General features: G+C 40.3%; 1 protein-coding gene across 5 annotated transcripts in view; it reads left to right on the top strand.

Annotated features, from left to right (window-relative positions):
- Positions 1-25485, top strand: part of ABCC4 (ATP binding cassette subfamily C member 4 (PEL blood group)) — a 222329-nt gene that overhangs the window by 54220 nt on the left and 142624 nt on the right. For all 5 annotated transcript variants that reach the window (XM_039837776.1, XM_039837765.1, XM_039837757.1 and 2 more), the window contains 5 exons: positions 13501-13590; positions 14645-14808; positions 15965-16090; positions 17386-17635; positions 25133-25234. In XM_039837776.1, coding sequence (XP_039693710.1) covers positions 13501-13590; positions 14645-14808; positions 15965-16090; positions 17386-17635; positions 25133-25234 — 732 coding nt within the window. The remainder of the gene's footprint in view (positions 1-13500; positions 13591-14644; positions 14809-15964; positions 16091-17385; positions 17636-25132; positions 25235-25485) is intronic.

Here is a 25485-nt window from a genome sequence, read left to right as displayed (position 1 = left end):
AAATTGCTTTTGGCTTTTGATCATTTTTTTTATTGTAGTAAAATAGCATAACATAAAATTTACCATTTTAACTCTTTTTAAGTATACCATTCAGTGGCATTGAGGACATTCGCATTGTTATGCAGCCATCACCATTATGCACATCCAGAACTTTTTCATCTTCCCAAGCTGAAACTCTGTACCCATTAAACACTGACTCCCAGATCCCCTCTCCCCACAGGCATCACTATTCTGCTTCCTGTCTTTATGAATTTACCTACTCTGGGTACCTCATATAAGTGGAATCACACATTATTTATCATTTTGTATCTGGCTGATGTCATATATATAGCATAATGTCTTCAAGGTTCTTCCATGTTGTAATGTGTGTTAGAATTTAACTCCTTTAAAGGAGGCTGAATGATATATCGTGTATTATTTATCCATTCTGCCTTTTGGCTATTGCAAATGATGCCTCTATGAACACGAACGTACAAATATCTCTTTGAGTCCATGCTTTCCGTTCTTTTGGGTAAACTACCAGAAGAGGGATTGCTGGACTATATGGCCTTTTTATGTTTAATTTTTTGAGGAATTACCATATTGTCTTCCACAGCGGCTATATCATTTTGCATTCTTGCTAGAGCATTGATTTTTCTGTTTAACGTGAGGACTAAATGAAGAGAAGTTTATGAAGTATGACATTTCGTTTGAATCATTTGTTTCAGTTGGTGGTCTGTTCAGGTTCCTCAAATATTTAGGGCATTTTTCAGAACATTTTACCAAATAAAGAGATTGTGCAACACAAGCTGTGTTTTGTAACATCAACAGACTAAGAATACAAGTTCTTAAAAAGTAGTGTTTTGAACATTATACTTGCTCATTTTAAAAAGTCACCAGCAATCACTGGTCATATTTCCAGCATAGGGTGCTCTCACCTCTTTAGTGGGACAAGTGGCTTACTTTGTCTTTGTTCTTGGCTGGGACCCAGAAAAAGGAGGACATGTCCAACTTCAAATTTCAAGGGGCTACTTTGCCAGTTTAGAGCATAGGAGGTAGGGCCAGGCTGGTAGAAGATGGTAGCTTCAGGAAAGGTGAGCCTGGATTGAAGGCTGCTGACAATCTCCAGCCTTGTCAGTAGTGGGAATGAATGTCCCTTCTGGCAGCCCTGACCTTGGCTTTTGGCCTGGGTGGAAGTGAGCCTGAATGTAAAAACCTCTAGACCGAGGGAAGGCAGGATGACAATTTCAGTAATAAGGATGGTCTTGTCATAATGTCCCAGAGGTTTTTTTGATTTTTTTTTTTTTTTTTTTTTTGGCATGGAAAATGAATATAGCATGGAGATTTTTTCCTTAAGATCTTTAGCCTAATTGGCTCTTAGATTTCCTGACTTTGTGTCCAGTGTGAAGATGGTTCCTGTATTGGAGCCTGATGATGGGTTAGCTTGCTCTAAATGCCAGATAAAGCCAGAGCAATTAGTCATTGAGCCCTTGGATGCTGTTCTCTGCTACTTGTTTCCTGGTGCAGATTTCCTTACAGAATTGGATCAGTTTGACTGGACTTCTTATTTTGGATAAAATCTTGTCATAACTCTCTTTAGAGTTACCTAAAGGATAGTTTGTAGGAGAGAATTTGTCCTTCTTTAATTCAACTTCTAAGATGAGTTGATTCCCTGTAAACATCTTTGTTTTCCTTTATTCTTTATTGTAGGTCTGTCTTATAAGAATGTATGTACAGTCAATCATTTATTTGTAACCCCCAAATCAATAATCGAGGCTCTTTTATGGTCATTTGTGGGTGTGCACATAGTGGCTGAAATTTTGAGTCACCTCACATGCATATTCCCAGCTGGTGTTGAACAAGATGACGCTCCGCCTTCGTGTTTCAGCTCTCATACTGTAAAAAAGTATCCCTTTCACAGATTATTTCGTGCCTGTTTTCTGTATTTTTGTGCTTTTTGTTGATGATTTTCTGTTTAGGATGGCCTCCCACAGAGTGCTGAAATGTTTGTCCACAGTTCTTAAGCACAAGAAGACTGTAATGTGTCTTATGGAGAAAATACCTGTGTTAGATAAGTTTGGTTCCGGTATAAGTTATCGTGCTTTTGGCGGTGAGTATAGTGTTAATCGACGATAGATATTAAGTAAGTTGCCTTTAAACAGAAGCAGGGTTATGTATGTGTTGATCAGTTGATGAATACTGGCAGCAGCCTAACCCTGTATTTTCCCTAGGAGCAATTATTCACTAATTCATGTTCACAGTGACTTTATAAAACATAACTATCACGAATAACGAGAATTGACGACTGATAGTTATGCAGTACATCTCAAGGGGATGACTTCTGTAGATCAATATTCTGTTTAGAGAAATATTTTTACTTAAGTATATTTTTAATTATGTAAGCGATGTATAGATGGTCCCCAGCTTATAATGGTTCGACTTAACAATTTCTTGACTTTACGATGGCGTGAAAGTAATACAAATTCAATAGAAAACGTCCATTGAATTTTGATCTTTCCCTGGGCTAGCGATGTGCTGCACGGTACCTTTATGATGCTGGTCAGTGGCAGAGAGCCGCAGCTCCGTCAGCCAGGGGATGATGAGGGTGAACCACCGATGCTCTCCCGTGTGCTGTGTTGCCAGTGTTTTTAGGTATTGTCTTTGTGTTTTCTCATTCTGTTACATCTACAAAATGTACATCTGTGTCTCCTGCTTCTGTTGAGAAGAAGCAATTGCTCTTCAGATCGAATTCAAGATAATTGCCCAACTGTGGGCTAGTGTAAGTGTTCTGAGCATGTTTAAGGTAGGCGAGGCTGAGCTATGATGGTTAGTAGGTTAGGTGTATTAATTGCATTTTTAACTTAATGATATTTTCAACTTACCATGAGTTTATCAGGAGTAAGTCAAGAAGTATCTGTAGTTCTAATTTTAGAATTCTGTAATTTGGAGGAAAATGCATGTGCCCGCACCATTTAGATTTCATGTTTTTAGGTACTTTTCATCTTTCTGAGTGATGGATCTTCTCCTTTTCTTTAGTTCTTTCTCTTAAGACCCATCTTCTCCTGACCATTTTACTTTGCCTTTCCAGACACTTCTCCAGCTCAGTTACATTTTAAGATCACTGTTAGGACAGCAGGCATCCTTTATCACAGACTCTGAGAAGGAAGGAGAAGGAGCCCTTTCAGGATTCAGAGAGAGGCTGAGCTTCCTGACTTCTGAGTGATGTCTGCAGCTTTCTGCAGTAAGTGGAGCCATAGTTTAAAAAGTCTCTGCATGGAGTGTGCTGATTATTAGAAGGGAAGGGTTCACCTTCCTGAGGCCCCTCCACCTCCATCCCAATCCTCCCTCTTCATCTCCTAGCATATGGGTTGCAAGTTTAACCCTTCTCAGTGGTGAATGACCCTTTAGAAATTGCAGGTGTAAACCTCAGGGATGGTAGCCACTCATTAGTCCCTAGTGTCTTAGAATGTGGGCTGGGAACATCAGATGTACCAAGTACTCAGGTGTTGGTCAGGGCCATGGGTATTTCATAGAAGACACTGTGAGTGGTCACATAAGGTAGGGATTATGAGCATGGACTCTGATAGCATTCAGACCTGAGTTCAAATTCAGTTTTGCCATTTGCTAAACTGTAAAGTCATAGAGAAATGAATTCACTGCTCAGGGCCTCAGTTTCCTGATCTTCAAAATGGGAATAAAGAATATTTCTTCATGGTGTTGTCGTGAGTACTGGATAAAATAATTTTTGTAAAGCACTTGGTACAGAAGACATTTATTAACTTAAGAAGGTTGGGGGATCACAAACATAACAAGGCTCTGTATTTGGACTGCTTTTGTATGATTCTTAGCTTCCTTCTTGCTAGCTATTTGCTTTGGGCAAGCTGCTGTAAGCTTAAATTTCCTCATTTGTAAGGAAGATAATAGTACCCAACTCTCGTGTTTGTGGTGAGGATTAAATGAGTCAGTCTTTGTAAAGCATTTAACATAGTGCCTGGTATTTAGCTAGTGTCGAAACAGTCTTATTATCTTTATTATTGGCGTTCAATCACAGAAGGCTCAAATACATATAATTAGACGAAATGGCAGCATGGGTGCTAAGTGGTACACAAGTGTACAGAGTTAATGGTTTAGGAAAGGATCCCACTAATTGAAGGTGTGTGTGTGTTGGGGGGGTGGGTAGGGGAGGAAGGGCATTCCATGCCTCGAACAGTGTTGAGATGGAAAAACAGAAAAGGTTTATTCAAAGAATTGTAGTAGCATAGTTGGCATAAAAATTTAGATGAGCACTAGGCGGTAAATCTAAGAAGGCATACTGGGACCACGTGATGGAGGACCTTGATCATGAGCTGAAGCCACTTGGGTTTATTTAGGTGGCAGAGGTGAGCCACTACACCTTTTCAAGTGAGGAAATAAATGATCAGAGTAGTGATTTAGAGAAATGCGTTGATGGCCCGCTGCATGTGGCTACACTTGAATTGATAAGGGCCCCACATGGAGATAAAAGCCATAGAGTTGGAAAGGAGAAGTCAGGAGAAGTCAGATCTGGGAGGTACAATCTGCATATCTTACTGGCCATTCATTCATTCATTCATTCATTCATTCACTTTTTTACCATTTGGTGAAGCATTTAGTTTTCATGAACTGTTCCTGACATCCAGCAAACAAGTTGTGGGTCACTGTAAAAGAATAACAATTGTCTTATTTATCTAAGACAAGTGAACCGATCTCACAAAACAATGTGCAGAAATAAATTAGCAGAATGAATTAGTATGTAGATCTTTTAATGCATTGTTATATTTATGAGAGAGAGAGAGAGGAAGAGTAGAAAGAAAGTAGCCCTTTCTATTAGAGGGGGAATTTCGAGGAGGAAAAATCATGGTTAGGAAATCATAGTTCTGATAGGAATCCGCAAAGCCAGCCAGTCTTGAAACTTGGGCAGTTTCTTAAGCATTTCCGTTTTGCTTACTATTATTGCCCAAAATTTGGAAGGAAGTAACCCCAAACCTCATCATTCTAAAGTGGCAAGTATCATTTTTGCAGATTCTTTTCCAGTCTTTGTTTAGCCACATAGGTTTGTACAGTTAAAATCTTATTATGTTCACAGTTTATATACACTTTTGTCATTGACTTGACTTCTCTCTTACCCTTTCACTGATTGCAGTGGGGAGCTCTGTGTGGACAGTACAGGTTGTGATAGTATGAGCTGTAAGGCATACCTGTTTAACCTCCTCACGTGACAGATCAAGGATGAGAGCATATGCTAGGCTGAGGGTCACCAAATTTTGTCATGTCATTATTGTGCTTATTAAAAACTTGGAACCTGGGTCTAATCTCAGACTTACTCCTTCAGAAAATCTAAGAAAGGGGTTGGAAATCTGTATATTTAAACTGTTCCCCAAGCATTCCTATCAGGCAAGTCGAGGAAACACTTAACCAGAGAACGGCGAAGGGACAGGGACAGGGGCAGGGAAGGGTGAATGTGGGGCCTCCTTGGAAAGTGAAAGGGCAGCCTGAGCATCTGCATTTCCTTCCCTGGGATTTATGCCTAAATCATGACATATTTATGTATTTTTAAAATTCTAATTCATTTACTTAACGTTTTTTTTTTGTTTGTTTGTCTAAAATTGTTTTTATTTCCCGTTCATTCTTTTAAGAGATTTCTCTAAGTTTAGATTTTTTGGTGGTTATTTTCTTTCGGGTTTTCAAAGGTAATCATTTTGCTTTTTAAATATACACATTTAAAAATTTTTTAATTTTGTGGTAAAATACACGTGGTGTAAAATTGGCCATGTTTACCACTTTCGAATGGCATTAAGTGCATTCACATCATTGTGCAGCCATCACCAGCTTCCATCTCCAGAACTCTTCATTTTGTAAAACTGAGACTCTTTGCCCATTAAACTGTACTTCCCCATTCCCCGCTGCCAACCTTTATTCTACTTTCTGTCTCTGAATTTGCCTTTTCTAGGGACCTCGTATACGTGGAATTATACAGGATTTGTCCTTAGATGACTGGCTTATTTCACTTAGCATAATGTCCTCAAAGTTAATTTAATTTTTTGCATAGGTACAGGCCATACATTTACTCAGTATTCATTGAAAAAGTCACCAATCACCCTGACCCTCATGAACTTTCAGTTAGTTGGGGAGGAAAAGGATGGCATTTCAAAGAGGATTCTGCCCTTTCTGGCTCCCTGCTCTGAGCAAGTAGCTGTGTCTTGGTTATGTTTTCAAGTCCTCACCTCCTCCTTTCTCCTCCCTCTGGGACCTATTAGCTGACATTTTCTTTGTTTGGTATCTCTGTGTCCTAACAGCTGTTGGAACCCAGTTGCTTTTTGGTAAACTTCGCTTCTAAGAGTAGGAGAATGTGGGATTTAGAAAAATGGGATTTGGTAAAGAGTTGTGTGACAAGTCGCTTTGTGGGAGGTAGTTTTCCTCAATGCTCTGTGTACTTTTTTCTTAATTCTTGTATACATTACTGATGATAGAAATTAAAGCATTGCTGCTTTCGATAAGTTTGGTTCTAAAATTATGTGTTATGATGAACCTTTTAGATAGTATCTCCTTTTATCATCTTTTTCCTGCTACACAGATTATTTTCTGAAAGCTTTTAAGATGTTGTTTGTTGCACACCCAACCTCTTCAAGTTCAATACTTTGATAAATGTAAAACATTAGGAAAAAGAAAAATTGCATTCGTGAAATACTCTCATTTTGAGTAATTCTCAGTAAAATTGTGTATGGTGGGTGAGTTTGTAGAGGGCATATTACTTCCTTCTTGTACTCTTTGTCTGAAGAAAGGCATATTACAAGTAAAATGATTAGTAACTGTAGACAAAATAGTTCTCAGTATAGTTGCTATAAAAGACTTAGCATATGGCTTTATGTATAAATTTTTGTGACTAAGCATTGCCATTTTTGAGATGATAGATTATAATAAACACATTGTTAAAATATTTTTTTATTTTAGGAACAAAACAAATACATGATAAAATTTTTAAAAATATTGATAGAAGTTCATTTTGGGGTGTGGGGGAGGGGCATACTTCATTTATTTTCTCATTAAATAATCTCTTACCTAACCCTAAAATGTGTATTTGTACTTGTGTGTATTCTCACTCTCCTTTCTCTCTTTCTCATGGGCTTTATTACTCTCACTATATTTTTCCTTCTTCTGGTTGCCTTGCCAGCTCACCTTTGCCACACACAGCTCTTCTGTGTTTTCGATTTCTCTGTTCCTGTCTCTCATTTGGTAAACCAGTCAGATGGCGCTTCTCTTTCAAACAAACGGATGATGGAAGGGACTGGGCATGAGGGGTCTTTCATTGTCTGGGGATGTGATCTCACTTTGAACATAGTGCCATCAAATTGCCTTACATTTTCTTTGCATCAGTATAAGTAAACTTTATTAATTAAATTGTAGTCATTTTTCTGAAACGATTTATATTGACTGTCTCCTCACTCATCGAGGTACCTATTTTCAGTTCAATAATTAGATTTTCTGAAATGTTCCCAAGGATCTGGGGGTACTTAAGGCCTCCCACAGTTGAGAGTGGTGTTTTACATGTAGCATGGTCACCAGCAAACCCTTGGGCTCTTCCTGTAGTCACCTAGGGGCTGTTGGGCCCTAGGGTTCCCAAGGCATTAGAAAAGCCAGCCTTAGGGACTCATGGCTCTTGGACGTGATGAGGTTAAGGAAACTCCTGAGGAATTCAAGTCCTGAATCTGATCTTAGAGCAAATCCAATACCTTCTCCAACCCACTCAGGTGGTTCTTGGGGTCTGTGTTGTCCCATCGTGCTCAGAGGCTCACTTGTGAACTCTACGTATCTTTCTAGCTTCTTGACTCTATTAGGTCATAGTAGTATAAGGGTAAAAGGTGGCCAGTGGAGTCGAAAGAAAGCTAATGCTATCCCCAGGAGGTAAATGGCAAATCTGTCAAAGCTGGTATAGAGCTTTTTGAAGAGGTATGCTAGGTTGTGTGACAGCCATGGGAAATCAGGAAAAAAAGAAAAAAAAAAAAGCAGTGGTGCTGTCAGATTATAGATAGCAGCAGGTGGTTGATTTTGTATGTACTTTTCCATTTCCTTGAATCTCTTCTCTACAGGACTGTAGAGAACTGTAGAAGACATCTAACTTTATGGAGTTGTCACCCATCATGTTCATGGAGATGCAGGATATTAGGCAGTCCCTTAGCACTCCCCTTAAACACAGATTTGTGGCTTTTGATTACACTATCGTGAAAATAGATGTAGCAGCATTGCTAGGCAACTCTGGACAGCAGTATTGGAAAAATACAGGCAATTTTCTGCTTCAGGTGAGCTAAACATACTCATTATAGTTGCTTTTCGCAGTAATGCCCATTGTACCTGGAAACCACATTATTTGGCAAATTCAGCTATGGGGTAGGGCCAGGAATCAGGAAGTAAGTCAAAAACGCAAAATAGGTGACATGAAAGCTTGTTTTTTTTGCTTGTTTTTGTACTGAAAGTCCTTTAGTTGTTTACTAAGAGCCTATTTACTATGACTTTTCTTAGAATATTGTGACGCAATATCCTAGTTTAGAAACACTGGTATGTGATGGTGAGATAGTCTGAGGAAAAGATAGTAGAAGGTCATGGTGAGATAGTCTTTTGAAGAGATAGCTTGACAGCAAGGGACAAAATGATTATTTAACGTATGTAAAATCCCAAAAGCACTGCCATTTGGGGCTCTCTGTGGGAGGAGTGTTCACACACACAGGATTTTTAACACTGGCTAGGAGTCTGCAGTATGGAGATGATGAGCCACAGTTTGTGTCTTTTTTTTTTTTTAAGGGACTATTAGAGAAAGGTTTGAGGAGTGTTTCTATTAAAATGAAGATTGAGTTCTTAAAGGGATACTACATCTCACCAGTCTGGAAAACTCACTTCTGTGGAAAGGGCATTCTTTTTCCCCCATTCCTTTGGTGGTGGTATTTGAGTCTGCACTTGGATTTTGCGTTTCACTTCTGATTAAAATAACAGAAAGGAGAAGCAGTTTATTTTCCAAATAAGTGACAAATATATTGCATTTATTTTTAAAATTCTGCAAAATGAATGTTCTGACCTAGGTTGTAGAATTCTCTTATAACTCCAGACATATTTTCATGTCCACCCACAATCAGAACCAACCATAAGTGGATCCTGTGCTGATGGAGTTTTCATTCCATAGTTCAGTCTTATTCTTAATGGCCACCTAGATTCTAGTATAACCAATAATTAGATATTTAGATTGCTTTCCAGTTTTTAGTAATTTGATATTTAGATAATTTTCCAGTTTTTATATATTAACAAACAGCAGCGCAGTGAACATGATTAAAACTAAAACCTCGAAGACAGTTTTAATTCCTTAGAGTATATACATTTCAAGGCTTTTGATATGCCAGATTTCCTCCCAAAGAGTTAATTGTTTACATTTTCTCCAGTGAAATGAGATTGCCCACATTCTTGACAAGATTGGATGTTGTATTTTTTAAATCTCTGCTGATTTCACAATTGCATAGGTGAAAAATAATACTGCTTTATTTTAATTTACATGTCTTTGAGTAATAAGGAATTTGAGATTTGCAAATTTTCATTAGCAATTTGGGTTTTTCTTAGCGAATTTCCTGCATGTGGTCTTTGCTTATGATCCTCGCCCCACCTTTAATTGGTAAGCTTTTATAATTCTTATTGATATTGTCCCTCTGAACCTCCAGGCTTTGATTATTATATAATTCTCTTGATTTATTAAAGGTATTAACCCTGGGCCTGGTGTGTATTATACAAGTATTGATTCCAGTTTGTTTGTTTGCCTTTCATTTTTCTCATGGTGGAACTGTTCTGCTTTCACAAGGAAAACAAATTTAACTAAACAGAATCCATTTATAACACCTCAGCTTAAGGAAATGTAGAACCAAAACATTAACAGAAAGGTGATGCATTAATTTGCACATTGTTCATCTCTACATTGGATGCGAACTGTTTTTATAACATGTATACTTTATGAGAACCAAAATTTAATTTTCTGCATTAATGAGGAACAGTGGTAACTGCTTCAGTAAAAAAAAACAAAAAACAAAAAAATAGCTGAGTGCCTGTTCTCTGTCAGGCATCAAGTACTTTCAGCTTATTTTCTCACCTGCAAAATAGGAATAATACTTTGTAAGGTTGTTTCCTATTCAGTGTCCAGTGTCTGGCTTACACTAGGTACTCAATAAATGGTGGCTGTTTTTGTGATCATGATGACATAAATGAATATGCAAGGGTCTGTGTACTCAATGAATGGATAGTTCCTGAAGGCAAAAAAAATCATATCATTGATTACATTAGGTGCTCTTCTCTCCATTGTTTCTGATAAGTCAGCTATCCATCGTATTGTTGTTCCTCTGTATGTAATGTGTCATTTTTCTTGGGCTGCTTTTAAGACTTGCTCTTGTTTTTTGATTTTCAGCAGTTTGACTGTGGTGTGCCTAGGCATAGGTCCCTTTGTTTTTATCCTTCTTGGGGTTTGCTAAGATTTTTAGGCATGTTAATTAGTATTTTCTACCAAACTTGGAAACATTTCAGCCTTTACTTCTTAAAAGTATTTTTTTCTTCCCTACATGTTGTCTTCTTCCAGATCTCCAATTACACATATGTTTCATTGCTTGATATTGTCCCTCTGAACCTCCAGGCTTTTTTTTTTTTAGTCTCTCTCTTTTTTTCTCCATCCTTCAGATTATAAATTATAGAAGAAAGGGTTAATGAATCTGAGAACAGATCAATGGAAATTTTCTGCTATTAAAGTTATCTAGTGAATTTTCCATATTGTACCTTTTAGTTCTAGAATTTCCATTTGGTTCTTTTTGATAGTGTCCATCTCTTCCTTGAAATTACCCATCCATTCACTTGTTGTAACCATATTTCCCTTTAACTCCTTGAACATATTTGCAATCCAATGGGTCCTCGAATAACGTCATTTCATTCAAGCCATTTCATAACGTAGGAACTTTTGTTTATATCATTTAGCATATGGTAAAATTGTTTTTGTTGTATGCTGTTTTGCTTAAAATGGCAGAACCTATGGATGATGTTAAACAAGGACTTACTGTAGTTATTTTACAGTTTTCATCTAATTCCTAAATCATCTCGGGGTCTATTTCGATTGCCTGTAGTTTTTCCTCTTGATGATGGGTCACATTTTCATTGCATGTTTAACAGTTGTTTTCCTATGTTGAATGTTATAAGGGATACAGTATAGGGAGTCTCGATTAAAGGGTATTGAAATTTGCTCTGATAGACAATTCGTGGCAGAATCGATGGGTTCTTTTAATCTCTCTGCCTGTCTAATCTAATCTGGGGCTGATTTTTGCACTTTGAACTTAATTAGTCCAAGTACGTGGCTCTTACTCTAGAGTGTGATTTTTATTACAAAGTCATGGCCCTCCTGGCATCTGAGCTGACCATCGAGGCACTAGGGAGATCTCCTTCTAGTTGGGAACAGACTCCAGTGTCTCCCAGTACTGCATGACCTCTGGAGTCTCCCTTCAATACCCAGACCCACAGCCTCTCTCCTAGGCCTCAGGGAGCCTTGCGCTGCCTGTGGGCGGTGAAACCCTGGCGAAGAACCTATGGTAAATCCCCACAAAGACTTTTGGGGCCTTCCCTCAGCTACTCTGGCCCACAAATTGCAGATGTTTCTGCAACTCGGAACAACATCTCTTCCTGTTTGGCTCAGTGAATCTGCGGTTCTACTTGGGCAGAAAGCCCCCACATCCCTCTCCCTGCCCCAGCAGAAAGCCCCCACACCCTTCCCCCAGACGGAAAGCCAGGCCAGTCACTCAGCTCTTGTATTTCCCTTCTCTCAAGCCTCACAGTCTTGCACTGCCCGTGGTTTAGTGCGTGAAAAAAGCTGCTTCATATATTTTGTCCAGTTTTGTAGTTTTACAATAGAGGGCAAGTCCAGTACCACTTATTCTTTCACGGTTGGAAGCAGAAGTCTGGCAGTTTGCTTATAAACTGCCTTCCTCATTAATGATATTAATGACATGTCACTATTTTTTTTTCATCTTATCTAGAATATGACTGATTTTCTTTTGACAGATCTTAATTTCTGTGTTGGCTGCAGTGTTACCATTAGCTAACGTTAGCTTACGTTCCAGAGCCAGCCTTTTTAGTCCATCGTTATACCTGACATGTTGCCTTCCAAACTCTGTAGCTGTTTCATTATATAAACACAACTGAATTACAAGTAGCCCTAATGTGCACCCAGAGAAACTTTGTCTTTTACACACATTTTCACCGGCACCATCTTACCCTGTATCCTCATTGTCAGCAGCAGTAATAGTCTGTAAATGACAATTCTAGCTGAGTATAGTTATCTGGAGATTTAAAAAAAAAAAAAAAAGAACAGTTTAAGATAAGAGTTTGGTGTGGCATTCTGCTGTGTATTTCAGTTGTTAAAATTATATAAAACATCTATCTCTCACTTCATCTTCTCTCATAAATTTTCTGCGTCTGGGATTATATGTATGTGTATGTAAAATTGGCTTTAAAAGTGATGACTTTTCAAGTGACGTTAAGGCACAATGGGATTACTCTTTCTTCCCTGTAGGATATTCCTCTCATACTTTCCTGTCCCTTTTCCACAGCAGCCAGCATACTGGCTCCTGTATATCTGCATGCAGCCCTGTCTGCTCTCCAAGTGATTTCTCACTAGGTCTATTGCCCTACATTTTTCCATTCATTTTGGCCTTGTGCACAGAGGCGCGCCTGCACACAGCAGCTACCACCGCATACGCCGCGCGCCATGCTACATTTTGCCACAAAACGCATGGCTACCACCTGCCTGCCGCCCTGCTTCCACCTTTTTACTTTCACTGCTATACCGCTTGGCCTTTGCGCCTTGCACTACTTCCCTTTGCGCGCTGCTTTACGCCCACTGCACGCACACACCACCGCCTACCGGCTACCGCCGCCCGCCACACACCACGCAGCGACGAAGATCGAATCTTGCACCTGCGCCTGGCGCGCGCGCACTTGCCTTTGCCACAGCGCACTTTGCGCCACCACGCGCATATGCCGCACTTTTGCACGCAAAAACGCCTTCGCCGCGCGGCATGCGCACGCTACAAAAGCAGCAACGCCTTTGCCGCGCCATGCGCGCGCTGGCGCACAGCCTGCGCTTTTTTTTTTTCTTAGGCAAATTTTCCACTCGCATCTAATTTGGCTCAAAATTACGTTAGTTGGCTCTTAAGTATAAACTTTATTTTCTATACTTTGGACATGTCCAAATTTATCAAAAGATGAAGTGGGGGATTTAGCTCTACCTCCTATTCCTTCCTTTGCTGTGGCCGCCACCACACTGAGGAGTAGAAGGTTGAATCCAGGTCGCTAGAGCCCTGCTGTCGTGGGTCATCCTACTTGTCTTGACATCACACACACACGCAAACCCCATGAAAATGCGCTTTGTTTTGCTATTTTCTAAATGAGGGTTGGTATCAGGCTTGGAATGTGATTCTCTCTTTCCTTCCCTTATTTTAGGCACTTCGCCTTAGTAACGCGGCCATGAGCAAGACCACTACAGGCCAGATCGTCAATCTGCTGTCCAATGATGTGAACAAGTTTGATCAGGTAAGCTATACCTGAGCAATCCTTTTTCATTTCCCATCCTTCTTATGTAGTTTACCTTATTGGAATGCCAGGTGCCAGGTTTTGGTACAGGCCAAGGTACCGTTGAGGACATAAAGGTTCTTTTTATATAGCTCTTCATTTCTCCTGTGTGCAACTTAGATATAATGTGTGTTGTCCTGTAGATGAAAGTTTTATTTTTCTAATGTTGCCTGCAACATGCTTTAATCATAGATGGGCAGACAGCAGTGTTTTTGCCCAGCTTGGTTAAATGTACCTAATAGTCCTCTTGTAGTAGCTTTTCTTAACATGTTATGTTGGTGTTGATGGCTGAATTGTCTTTCTCCTCCACTAGATGATGAGCTGGTGTGTCAAGATTATTCTTTTTCCTGTGCCCTGTGTGCTGCCTCTGTGTAGGAAGTCTGATAAATAATGACAAATGGGTAGTCCCTAGTCCGAAGCAACCAAATCTCCTCAGTCCCACCACAGTCTTCTTTTACACTTACCTTGTGAATATATCACATTATTATGCAGGGCATCAGAGGAGCTGGTCAGATCTGTATTGCACTAGACCACTTCTCTTTCAATTATTCAATTATCAAACATGAACTAAGGCCCCTACTTAGTTCCAGGGGTGAATAAGACTTTTGACCTGGAGAAGCCACAGCCTATCAGGGAGGTAAATACACAAGTAATTATTGGAGAGTGTGATAGGCACCATAACATAGGCTTTCTTGGGGTGCTAGAGAGCCTAGGGGAAGTGGGGCCAAATTTATGGCAGAGTTTGGGGAAGCCCTGAGCTCATCTGTGGGGAAGACAAAATCGAGATCTTCCTTCCAGTGCCGCTGGCCCGGTTCTCCCTGAAAGCACCTAAAAAGTCTGCCCTGTGTTGCCCCAGAAAGGAGAAACTTTTCTGCTTTGGCAGATTTAAAGCCCACTGTGATCACTTCTGCTTAGGTTCCTGTCTGTTGGTTCAGAACAGATTGTTCCTATACTCTGTTCTTTATTGGTTTTGTTTTTATGTAGTCCTAAAAAGGCTTTGTCTTTTTCTTCTAAGGTAACAATATTCTTGCACTTTCTGTGGGCAGGCCCACTGCAGGCCATCGCAGTAACTGCCTTGCTGTGGATGGAAATAGGAATTTCGTGTCTTGCCGGGTTGGCAGTTCTAATTATTCTTCTGCCTTTGCAAAGCTGCATTGGAAAGTTGTTTTCATCACTCCGGTAAGAGAAAAACTGGTTTATAAAAATAGGTACTATGTATTTATTAATATCCACAGTCTGCCTGATGCTCTTGTTCAAAAAGAAGGTGGTGGTAGAGGGGGCAGTGATTCTATGATCTCTTTGCAGTGAGTTGTAGACTCTTTAGGCTTAGCCAGTGGAGACTCCAGCTTCGCCAAAGGCTAATCTTGAAGCGGGAAAGGGGAAGGCATTCACTGGCTCCTCCCGACTAGTTTTTAGGCACCGTACCTCAATAAGTAGAGCGTCCTTAAGCAGAATTTATGTATGTTGAGGTTATTTAAACATTATTGACTAGTAATACATTTAGATATAGGCCCAATTCTAGCTGCATATACTTTTGTTTTGCTTGTGTTAGAGCCATTTTCAGTGTGAGTGTTTTCATTATGCTACAAGCTTCCCAAGGGCAAGGTAAATCTTAATTATGTCCTTATAACGTCCCATAGTCCTAGCAGCAGTGTATGTGATAGAAAAGTAGCTGGTGATGAAAAGCCTAATGGTTATGAGTAAGACCTGAAGCAGATCCCAGGGGCTTGGAAGTGGGCCATTGTCAAGGTTTTCAGGTGGAGGGAGATGTGCTGTTTGAAGCATATTGAGTTCTTTCTTTTGTGCCTCTATACCTGGCATTTTTCTCTACTTGGAATTTCCTTTCCCCTCTTTGCCATGGAGAAATGTTCCTTATCCTTCGAGGCCCCTTCCAATGCTACCAGAATTCTGAAGCTTTATTGCTCTCCTCTTTCACAGTAGAATTAACAGCCCTTTCTTTTCTGCTCCCCAGCACTTTATTCCTATTTTATTACACCACAGCCAGTTGTGCTCTTGTTACACTTGGGTGCCTTTCTGCCTTCACGACCCAACCGTGACCTCCTTGAGCACATGGTTTGTATGTGACTCATTTCCTTAGAAGAGATGCTATTGCACGATCTTCGGATTACTTGTTGAACTGGGATGAATTGTTGACTTCCTCTTTGAAGGCTTTTTCCATTTGTATTTTGAGCAGGACCTTCCTCTGCTGTCAGTGCAAGAAGAGCTATAGGGAATCCTTTGATTCCTGGCCTCTGCCTGTGCCCACTGCTGATGAGGAAAGTTAGGTTGTAATCGCCATGGCTCATCTCTCATGTCTGTCTCTCTGTCCCTTTAGGAGTAAGACTGCAGCTTTCACAGACATGAGGATCAGATCCATGAATGAAGTTATAACCGGCATAAGAATAATAAAAATGTATGCCTGGGAAAAGTCATTTGCAGAACTTATTACCAATTTGAGAAGGTAAGTTTTTGTAAACATCACACCATATTTTCATATTTTTTAAAAAATGAGCTATAATTGACATATGACATTAGTTTTCAGCATACAACTTGATTTGTAGATACCGTGAGAAGCTCGCCACAGTAAGTCTAGTTACCACCCATCAACATACAAAGTTGCAAAGTTTTATTTATTCATTTTTCACTGAATGGTTTTAGAATTCTTATGAGGTTTTTACCTTAGAGTGAACTTAATTAAATGCTGTCTGCCCCAACTTCCACCCGTGGCCGTAGGGGTAAGCAGAATCATGCGGTACCTCACTTTAACCTGCTTTTCTATCTACCATCTTCTTAAAAGAAAAAATATATATATGCTTCTTACACAGAAATGAACTTCAAAATATTTCTTAATATTCAAATGCCAAACAAGCCATGATTCTATGATGTTAATATTTGATATGACATTTAAAGTAAAACTATAACTTATGTTAATGTTATGTGAATGTTATGTGTTAATGTAGCACATACAGGAAGATGCTAGAGATTGGATTATACCTGTATGAGCCAAACTATATGAGCCAGTATTACTCATTCCAAACAGAGCCATGGAAATAGTGTTCCTTTTTGTTTTGCTATTTGTTTGTAAATTTTTTTTTAGTCTTTAATTTAAATATTTGATGAGTATTTACACTCCAGCACATGATACACCCTCCCTCCTCTCACTTCTGTACCTTTGTAGGTGCACCTCCCATGGCTTTGAAAGCACTCTCATCCTCATTCCTCCCTCCCTGGGCCCCTGCTAACTCAGGCTCATCCTCTCAGGTTCCAGGTGTGTGCTACTCGCCCTGACTCCACTGCTTCCAGTTAAGACACCTCTTCTCCTTGCCTGCTTAGGGCCTGTGCTGGCTGCTTCTGTCTAATGTCTTGGTGTCTCACAAGTTTCGGGTGCCTTATTCTCTTCTCCCATGAGTTCATGTGCTCCTGGAGGGGACAGGCTGCATCTTTCTGTCATCAGTGAGGTGCCCAGCATAGGACTTGTTTTCACACGTGCTTGTTGAATGAATGTTCAAACCCAGTCTGATCGCCCCATAATGTGAAAGTGTGACATTAAGCCTCATGTAGTTGGATGAATGAGGGGTTATGGAGTGTGTGGTCCTTGTGTGGGAGCTGGCCTCAAGATGCGAGCTGTATAATGACTTTCTCTTAATGTACGTCCACTCCTTAGAAAGGGACCACGTGCAAAAGGCACTTGAATTCATGACTTTGATGTTGATGCTTCCTTTAAAATGTATATCCTGTTCTATATCCTATATCCAGGAAGGAAATTTCCAAGATTTTGAGAAGTTCCTACCTTAGAGGAATGAATTTGGCATCGAGTTTTGTTGGAAGCAAACTTATCATTTTTGTGACCTTCACCGTCTACGTGCTCCTTGGCAACGTGATCACAGCCAGCCGCGTGTTCGTGGCACTGACACTGTACGGGGCTGTGCGGTTGACGGTCACTCTCTTCTTCCCCTCGGCCATCGAGAAGGTGTCAGAGGCAGTTGTCAGCATCCGAAGAATCCAGGTTTGGCGATTAATAACATTTTAAATTTGTAAGCGGATTTTAGTAAGGTCATTTCTCCTGTTACTTAATGTCACTGTGGTCCAGTTAGGTGAGGTTTGACTCTCATGGCCAAACCTGCAGTCAGTCCAAAATGGGCCTACCCCGCTGTCTTCTGAGGTAGAGTACATTACAAATAACGTAAACACTGCCAATCACTCATGGGCAGGAACATAAACAGCAGCGGCCCAGGGCTCTTGATGTCCAAGCCCTAACTGCAGGGTGATTAAAACGTCTGAAAGCAGGAGAGAGAGATGGATTCCATCTCCCATCTAACTCCAGTGATGAGGCAGGGACTGCACGCAGTCCTGGGGTGAGTAGAGTTTCTCCCTGGGCCAGGAAGGAAAGAGCTGCTGGAAGGTCCCTGCTTCTTGGGCAGGAAGAGTGGCCTCAGCCTCACTTAGCTCTTTCTGTTTAAAAATGGGTTCTTCCCTCCACAGATGCTTTGCTTGTGATTTCTGAGTATGCCTTTGGCTCTCTGCCTTTTTGTCCCTTTCTTCTTTTCACATTTTTTCCCCGCTTTAGCCTATCTCTAGAAGGCCTCTTCCTTCCAAATTTGTTTTTTTGATGTCTACCCTACCCATTAATACCTTTTCCTGACTAGGTGTCCCTAAATTGCTAGGGGGCAAATAATTTACATCACCAAGATAAGGTCCTGGCACACAGTAGCTTCTGAATTATTTGCGTGTTTGTGGATAGGTCTAAAACGAAGACGAGTTGGCTCTGTGAGAGGGCCTTGGCCTGAACCCGAGTGCCTGGGCTTGACCAAAAATCTAGTTTGTTTTGTTCTTACTTCTCTACAGTGATGGATGCCCGGTAATAGATCTTTAGTGAAGTCAGATAGCATCAGACGTGTTTTTTGGGAGGGGGCAGTCTTGTCATAAAAGCTCAGATTTTTTATGATGAAGTTTCTATACTATAAAAAAAGCATTATCCATAAAACAGATCATACATACAGGGTCAGTTCTGGTTCCTCACTTTTTGACAGGGGCTTCTAGCAACTTTGTTAAGAGATGGTGGTCCATGCAGTTCAATAACATTTCTTTTATGAGAAAGAGTCAATGTTAGCGTGGCAAATTGCTTCATGGTGGTGTTGAAGTAATTATGGAAATACACACACACACACACACACACACACACATACACACACATATATTTTATATATATACATATATGTATTTTCGATCTTAGACTCTTTTTCTATCCATATTGTTTCTATAACCCTTTTTAAAATTGAAATTTCTGATTCATCAAAATCAAAGGAGATTCTTATTAAACTGAATTACCACAGTTTGGGGAGATTGACTAGGTTTTGGCCAGGGCCTGTGGTATCTGTGTCTTTAGTAAGTGCCCCCGTGTACCTGGAAATAGGCCACATTTGGGAAACATTGTCCTACTTATGGACAAAAGCACATGCAGTCTAAATGAGCTTAAATGTTAAAAACATCAGGATCAAATCATTTGAGAGGAAAAACGAATACCTGTCTTGGTTTATGCTAGACATTTGGGGGATAAATTTGTAATTTATTCATTCATTCAGTCATTCCACAATATAATTGAGCACCTTCCTTAAGCTTGGTGCTGTGCTGGATACAGATATACAATGATAGGCAAATGCACAGAAGTCCTTTCTGCTTGGAATTTATGTATCATCAAGTGGGGGGTTGTCATAAAGAAGCAAATAAGGAAACTCACTATCGATGTACATTTGTGTGTCCATAGTCTAGTCCTTGGAAGGAAAGGTCTTAGGGAGGTGCTTTGGCAGAGATGCCGGTATAATTTCAGAGGCAGTGCTTCCTGGGAAGGCTGAAGTAGTTACCTGGACGAATATATGTGTGAGGGTGGGGAAGGGCAGGTGGACTGGGGGAGGTGGCAGGCTGATGTTTGCTTTTTCATGGGGATAGTTATGTGACAGAAATTCTTAGTGCACAAAGAGGAGACCTATGCATTTGAGGAACCAAATATGTCTGAGGCTGTAGAGTAGAAAGTACTAGAGGCCTGAGCAGGGGACCATACAGGACCCTACTGACAGCATTAAGAAGTTCAGCTTTTTCAGAGCTCACCTGGCTGCAGCCTGGGGAATAGGCCAGGGAAGTAGGGGTGAAGATCCCGAGTAAGGTAGGGAGATGTGTAAAGAGGCGTTAGATAGTCCGAGAACAAGATGATGTGTTTTGGTTTAGGGTGGAAAAGAGACTTGGGCAGATTTGAGATCTACTCGGGATCACGCTGAGTTGGGTGTTGAGGGAGGGGAGAAGTTGGGTAGAAGGAGGGGGCTGCATGATCACCTGTGTTCATTGACATGTGGACTACTAGAAGAGGAGAAAAGCATGAATTTGGTTTTGAAATCTAAGATGCTTTTCAAATACCCAAGTGTTTTAAGACCCGCCAAAAGGCCATATGCTCAGTTCAGCCTCCTTTCCTATGTGCCTAACAAAGGTAACAGGCAATGAATACAGCAACCCCCTTATCTGAGAGGGATACTTTCCAACACGCCTAGTGAATGCCTGAAATTGTGGACAGTCCCAAACCCTGTGTATACTATGTTTTTCCTACGCTTACCTACAATAAAGTTTAATTTATAAATTAGGCACAGTAAGATATTAATAGTAATAACTATTAATAAAGTAGAACAGTTATAACAATATACTTTAATAAAAGTTAAGTGAGTGTGGTCTCTCTGTCTCTCTCTCCCCCTCAGAATATCTTATTGTGCTATATTGACTTTGTGACGATGGGAGATGATGCAGTGCCTACGTGATGTGATGGAGTGGGGTGGATATACTGGACAGAGGGATGATTCAAGTTCTGGGTGGGACGGAGCAAAATTTAAAATACATGAATTGTTTATTTCTGGAATTTCCCATTTAGTATACTTGGACCACGTTTGACCGCGGGTAACTGAAACCACGGAAAGTAACACTTTGGATAAGGGGGGAACTATAATATAATTAACTGATTCAGTGTTTACTTTCCTTCCTTTCCTTTCCTCTCATTGAGATTTGTTAATATGCAATTAGAAGGTGATGAAGATGGCAGCAGGAGAGGAAGGCCGGAAGGGTCTGCTGAGTGTACTGGTCAGGTCACCAGAACTGGGTGAGCTTCGACTGTAGACGGGCTACACACTCAGTAGGCACGTAGAGTTTAGTAAACACCGCCTTCTTGAAGCTTGCTCCAACAATGTCTTCTGTAGCCTGGGCCTCAGGAGATTGGGCCATGTGATTTCCAGTAAGATCATGTTTGGGAGCCCTAGGAAGAAAATCTACATCTTTCTACCTTTGAGAAAAGTTTAATTTATAAATTAGGGCAATCCTACATGTTGGCTCTATGGTGTAGTGTCTTCTTTTTTGTACATGCTTTTCAGTTTCCTTTTTTATGTTCTGAAAATAATGGATTTATTATAAAGTTACAGGCCTGAGGAATTTCCTCTATTTTCCTTTTAGTGAGGAGAGACAACTGATGGTCTTGGCGTTGAATGAGTTCAATAGGATTCTGACAGATCTTGTCTTAACTTCAAAGCACTGGAAGTCTTCAGCAGCTTCCGCATCCAGTAAAATTTGTTTCTGAGGGTTATATCGTTCACAGAGCTGCTTAGGCTTTTGCCTGCCAATCACTCTGAAGTCAACCTTTTTGGCTCGAGTTCCAACGTCTGATACTTTCCCGCATGACCTGCTCTGGGTATGCAATTCTTGGCCCTAATGGCAATTTAATTTCAGCTTTTTCATCAGCCTAAGTACAAGAGAAAAACCCGCCCAGCACTGCTGGCACCTTTACAAGCTAGAAGATTGTGACTTCTTCCTCTACTCAGACCTACCGTTTATGGACAAATACTCAAAACATTTACTTCCTCATTTTGTGTCTAGTTTTTCTTTTTTTTTTTTTTTTTGAAGGTGGGAAATTTTTAATATGTACACACTGACATATTGACTTTTATGTGTTGGTTATACACTTAAGATAAAATCAGAGTTTTATTCTGTCTAGATGAGATTTATAGTATATATGAGCTTTTATATATTATATATAAATTGCCTATTAACCGTGTAAGGCTGTAGTGATGTAGTCAGTGGTTTGACTCATTGGAACCAGCCATAAGGTCTGTTTATTCCTTTAGCAGATTTTTGTTGACATGTTGATTCTATGTGAGGCTTAGTAGGAGTTGGGACAGTTTGTAAAGTGTGTGAGGACATAGTCTCTATCCTCTGTGTGACTTAAAATCTCCATGGGGATTCTGAGGGAGGGAGGGCAGTGCCAGCCAGGGCCACCCTGAGCTGGTTCCCATGGAATTAGCATTCCAGATCAACTCAGAAGGGCGGGTGGGATTAGTCCTCAGGGAAGCAAGGCCATCGCCACTTTGGGAGTGTGGGCTTAAGTGTGTGCGTTGGCGAAGGGTTTTAAGCAAGGTGGACGTTCTCAGAGTTGTTGTAAGATCAATAGGGAGCTGTGCTGGGGATAGGCTTGGTGCTGTTGGGGAGTGCTGGGGAAGGAACAAGGAAGTATAGGGAGAGAGCAAAAAAAAGCTTTGCCAGTATTTTCAATGATTGGTAGCAAGATTCTGAAATTATGTTTTTGCAAGAAGAATGGAGACTTGGAGAGAGTGAGGAATTGTGGCAAAACCGGTTAGAGTTAGTACTTGATTGACTCTGGGAGAGGTGGTGTGGTGTGAGAAATCGGGCTGCGGTGGGTTTAAAGCCTGCAGAGGTGTCCTCAGACCACAGCCTGTCCATTCTGCCTCCTTTCCCACCGGAGCTTGGGGCAGGTAGAAAATTCAGTGCCCAGTCTTTTCCTTTTCTTTTAGTTTCAGGTTTACAGTACGAAGGTTAGACATTTATGTAATTTGTGAAGTGATCCCCTCGATTACTCTAGCACCCACTTAGCAGTGCCCACTCTTGAGTAGGTTCTCAGTGAGCCTGGTGGTTGGATGAGTGGGTGGAGCAAATCAATGAGCAGATGGTGTCTCACACTCGCTGGCTCTTTGAGAGAAACACGTAGGAACACATTTTTATGTTTTTCCTACACAGAACTTTTCATTTTCAGTTTTTACCAGTTGTTCTTTTTAAGTAGAACATTGCAATCAAATTTGTATCTTTGTGGAAAGATGAGTTTTAGAGGTAGTCGTGATTTTTAGAGTAGCAAGTTACTTATGTGCTGTTTTCACTTTCCCAAACATATTCACATGCTTATTTCTGTTGCCTCCTGTGTTGGTTAGGATTAGGTTTGCCTGTGGGTTCTAGAATACCTATGTTAAAACTGCTTACACAAGAGAGTTTGTTCTTCTCTCATGCAAAAATCCTTGTAAGGTTCTATATTGATTTCCTAAGGCTACCGTAACAAAGTACCAAAAACTTGGGTGGTGTAAGACAACAGGAATTTGTTTCATAGTTCTGGAGGCTGAAAGTCTGAAATCAAGGTGTCAGCAGGGCCATGCCTCTTCTAGCTTCTGATGGTTGCTGGCAAACCCTGGCATTCCTTGGCTTACAAAGGCATCACCCCAGTCTCTGTCTTCATCGTCACATGGCTGTTTTCTGCCTGTGTGTCTGTCTTTTTGGTTCTCTTCCCTTCTTATAAACCAGCCACCAGTCATACTGGATTTACTCCAGTGTGACCTCACTTTCATTAATTACATGACCTCACTTTCATTAATTACATCTGCAATGACCCTGTTTCCAAATAAAGTCACATTTTGAGGTAACGGGGGTCAGGAATTCAACATACTTTTTTGCGGGGACATAATTCATCTCATAACAAGTTCCACGGCTAGTATGATCCTTCCTGGTGTTAGGGATCCAGACTCTTTCTTGTTACTCCACTGTGTGTGGCCTTGAACAAACTGGCAGCCTCCAAGGCCCAGGCTGTGAGGCAGAGGAAGGTTCCTGGATGTAGTCACTTGCAACTGGCCTGAATTTAGTCACATGGCTACACTAAGCTGCGTGGGAGGCTGGGGAGAGGAGTTCTTCTAGACTGCCATGTGCCAGCCAAAAATTGGGAGTTTGTTACCACAGAGAATGAGAGCAGATTTTGAAGCAGGCCAACAGTTTCTGCCACATGTTCAAAGTTTTTTGGAGTTTGGGGTGATCTCAGTTGTTTGTCCAGTTTCTGCACCTTTATGGGTTTTCTCTTCGAATTATGCCTAATGTTTGCAGAGCAAGAGGATGTTTTCCTATATATCATTATGTTAGATTTGTGTGGTAAGCAGGATGGTTTTATTCAGCTAAATAGCATTGAATAGTTCCTGACTAGTGTGGAAAATAGCAGGAAGTGGCAGTGGAAGATGCGGCCATTCCCACGTCGAGCGGAGGGAATTAGAAAGGAGAAAAGACAGGTGATTGTGAAGAGATGCTTATAAAATATTTTATAAAGAGATGGAAACTTAGTAAGTGCATTTTCTTTTCAGAATGATGACTTAAGTGATAGTTAATGACAAGTAGTGATACATTGGTTTGACACGCACGAGGGGAAAAGCAGAGTGTGCTTAGGTGCCCAGCTGATGGTCACGGCAAAGAAGCCGCAGAGCCAGGCTCCTGTTCACAGTCTTGGCCATCGGTCTCATGTTTGCAGCCTGTGCTTCTGAGCCAGCTCGATTCCTCGAGGCCCGGGAATGGCCTTCGTCTTTGTGTTCCTAGCATGTCACATGGTGCTTGGCACATGGTGGGATTCAGTAAATATTTATGGAATCATTTCCTACCAGCTCTGTGTTTATTGTTAGTAACACAAAAGAAAATCAATAAAAATGCCCAGGTCCTAAATGTGTTCAAGTGTGGAGCCATATTTTCTGTTTAAGGTGGAGCTAGTACACTTGTTGATAAAGTTACAAAGATAGCCTCATGACCATGAACTCTTTATATATGTATACACACATAAGATATATGTTATACTCTACTATATATACAGTATATATACATAATACTATACTATATAATTATATGTTATACACTATAAAATATAAATATAAATATATACAGTTGACCCTTGGACATCCAGGAGTTAGAGGTGCTGAGCCCCCGCACAGTCGAAAATCTGTGTATAACTTTTGACTCCCCCAAAACTTAACTACTAAAAGCCTGTGGTTCACTGGAAGCCTTACTGAGAACATAAACAGTTGATTAAAACGTATTTTGTATGTTATCTGTATTATATACCGTATTCTTACAATAAAGTAAGCTAGAGGAAAGAAAATGTTAAGCAAATCATAAGGAAGAGGAAAATAATACATTTACAGTCTTTACTGAAAAAAGATCCATGTGTAAGTGGACCTGCACAGTTCAAACCTGTCGTTCAAGGGTCAAGTGCACTATATGTTATATGGTATGTTCTGATGTGAACCATCACTTTAAATACATTGGCAAAACGATATGTAGGCGGTGTAAAGGTTTTCTTTGTTTTTATATTGCATGTTTTAGGAAAGCAATTATTTTTCTGCTTTTGTTCTTGCAGTTTAACCAATCCGTATTTTTCCTTTTTCTGTAGAACTTTCTCTTGCTTGACGAGATCAAACAGCGTAATTCTCAACTGCCATCGGGCAGTGAAATGATAGTGCATGTGCAAGACTTCACTGCTTTTTGGGATAAGGTAACAAATCCTTCATTACAAGATCGTGACTACTAAAAGACAACTGGCAACACAGATTTAATAGAGTTTTGAGATTTTTTTATACCTAGTATAAGATATGACTTGCTCATTGTTATAAAAATTCTCAAAATCAAGAATAAGGGTTGCCTTTAATTGAGATTAAGTATAAAATCAGGCTGAGGCATTTGACATGTTGTTCTTTATCTCATTTTTCAAGAGAACTTTCAAAATATTACCAGATTTTGAACTTA

Source organism: Pteropus medius, unplaced genomic scaffold (assembly GCF_902729225.1).
Source record: "Pteropus medius unplaced genomic scaffold, Ma_sr-lr_union100, whole genome shotgun sequence".
NCBI lineage: Eukaryota > Metazoa > Chordata > Mammalia > Chiroptera > Pteropodidae > Pteropus > Pteropus medius.
This window is presented reverse-complemented; position numbering and strand designations above follow the sequence as displayed.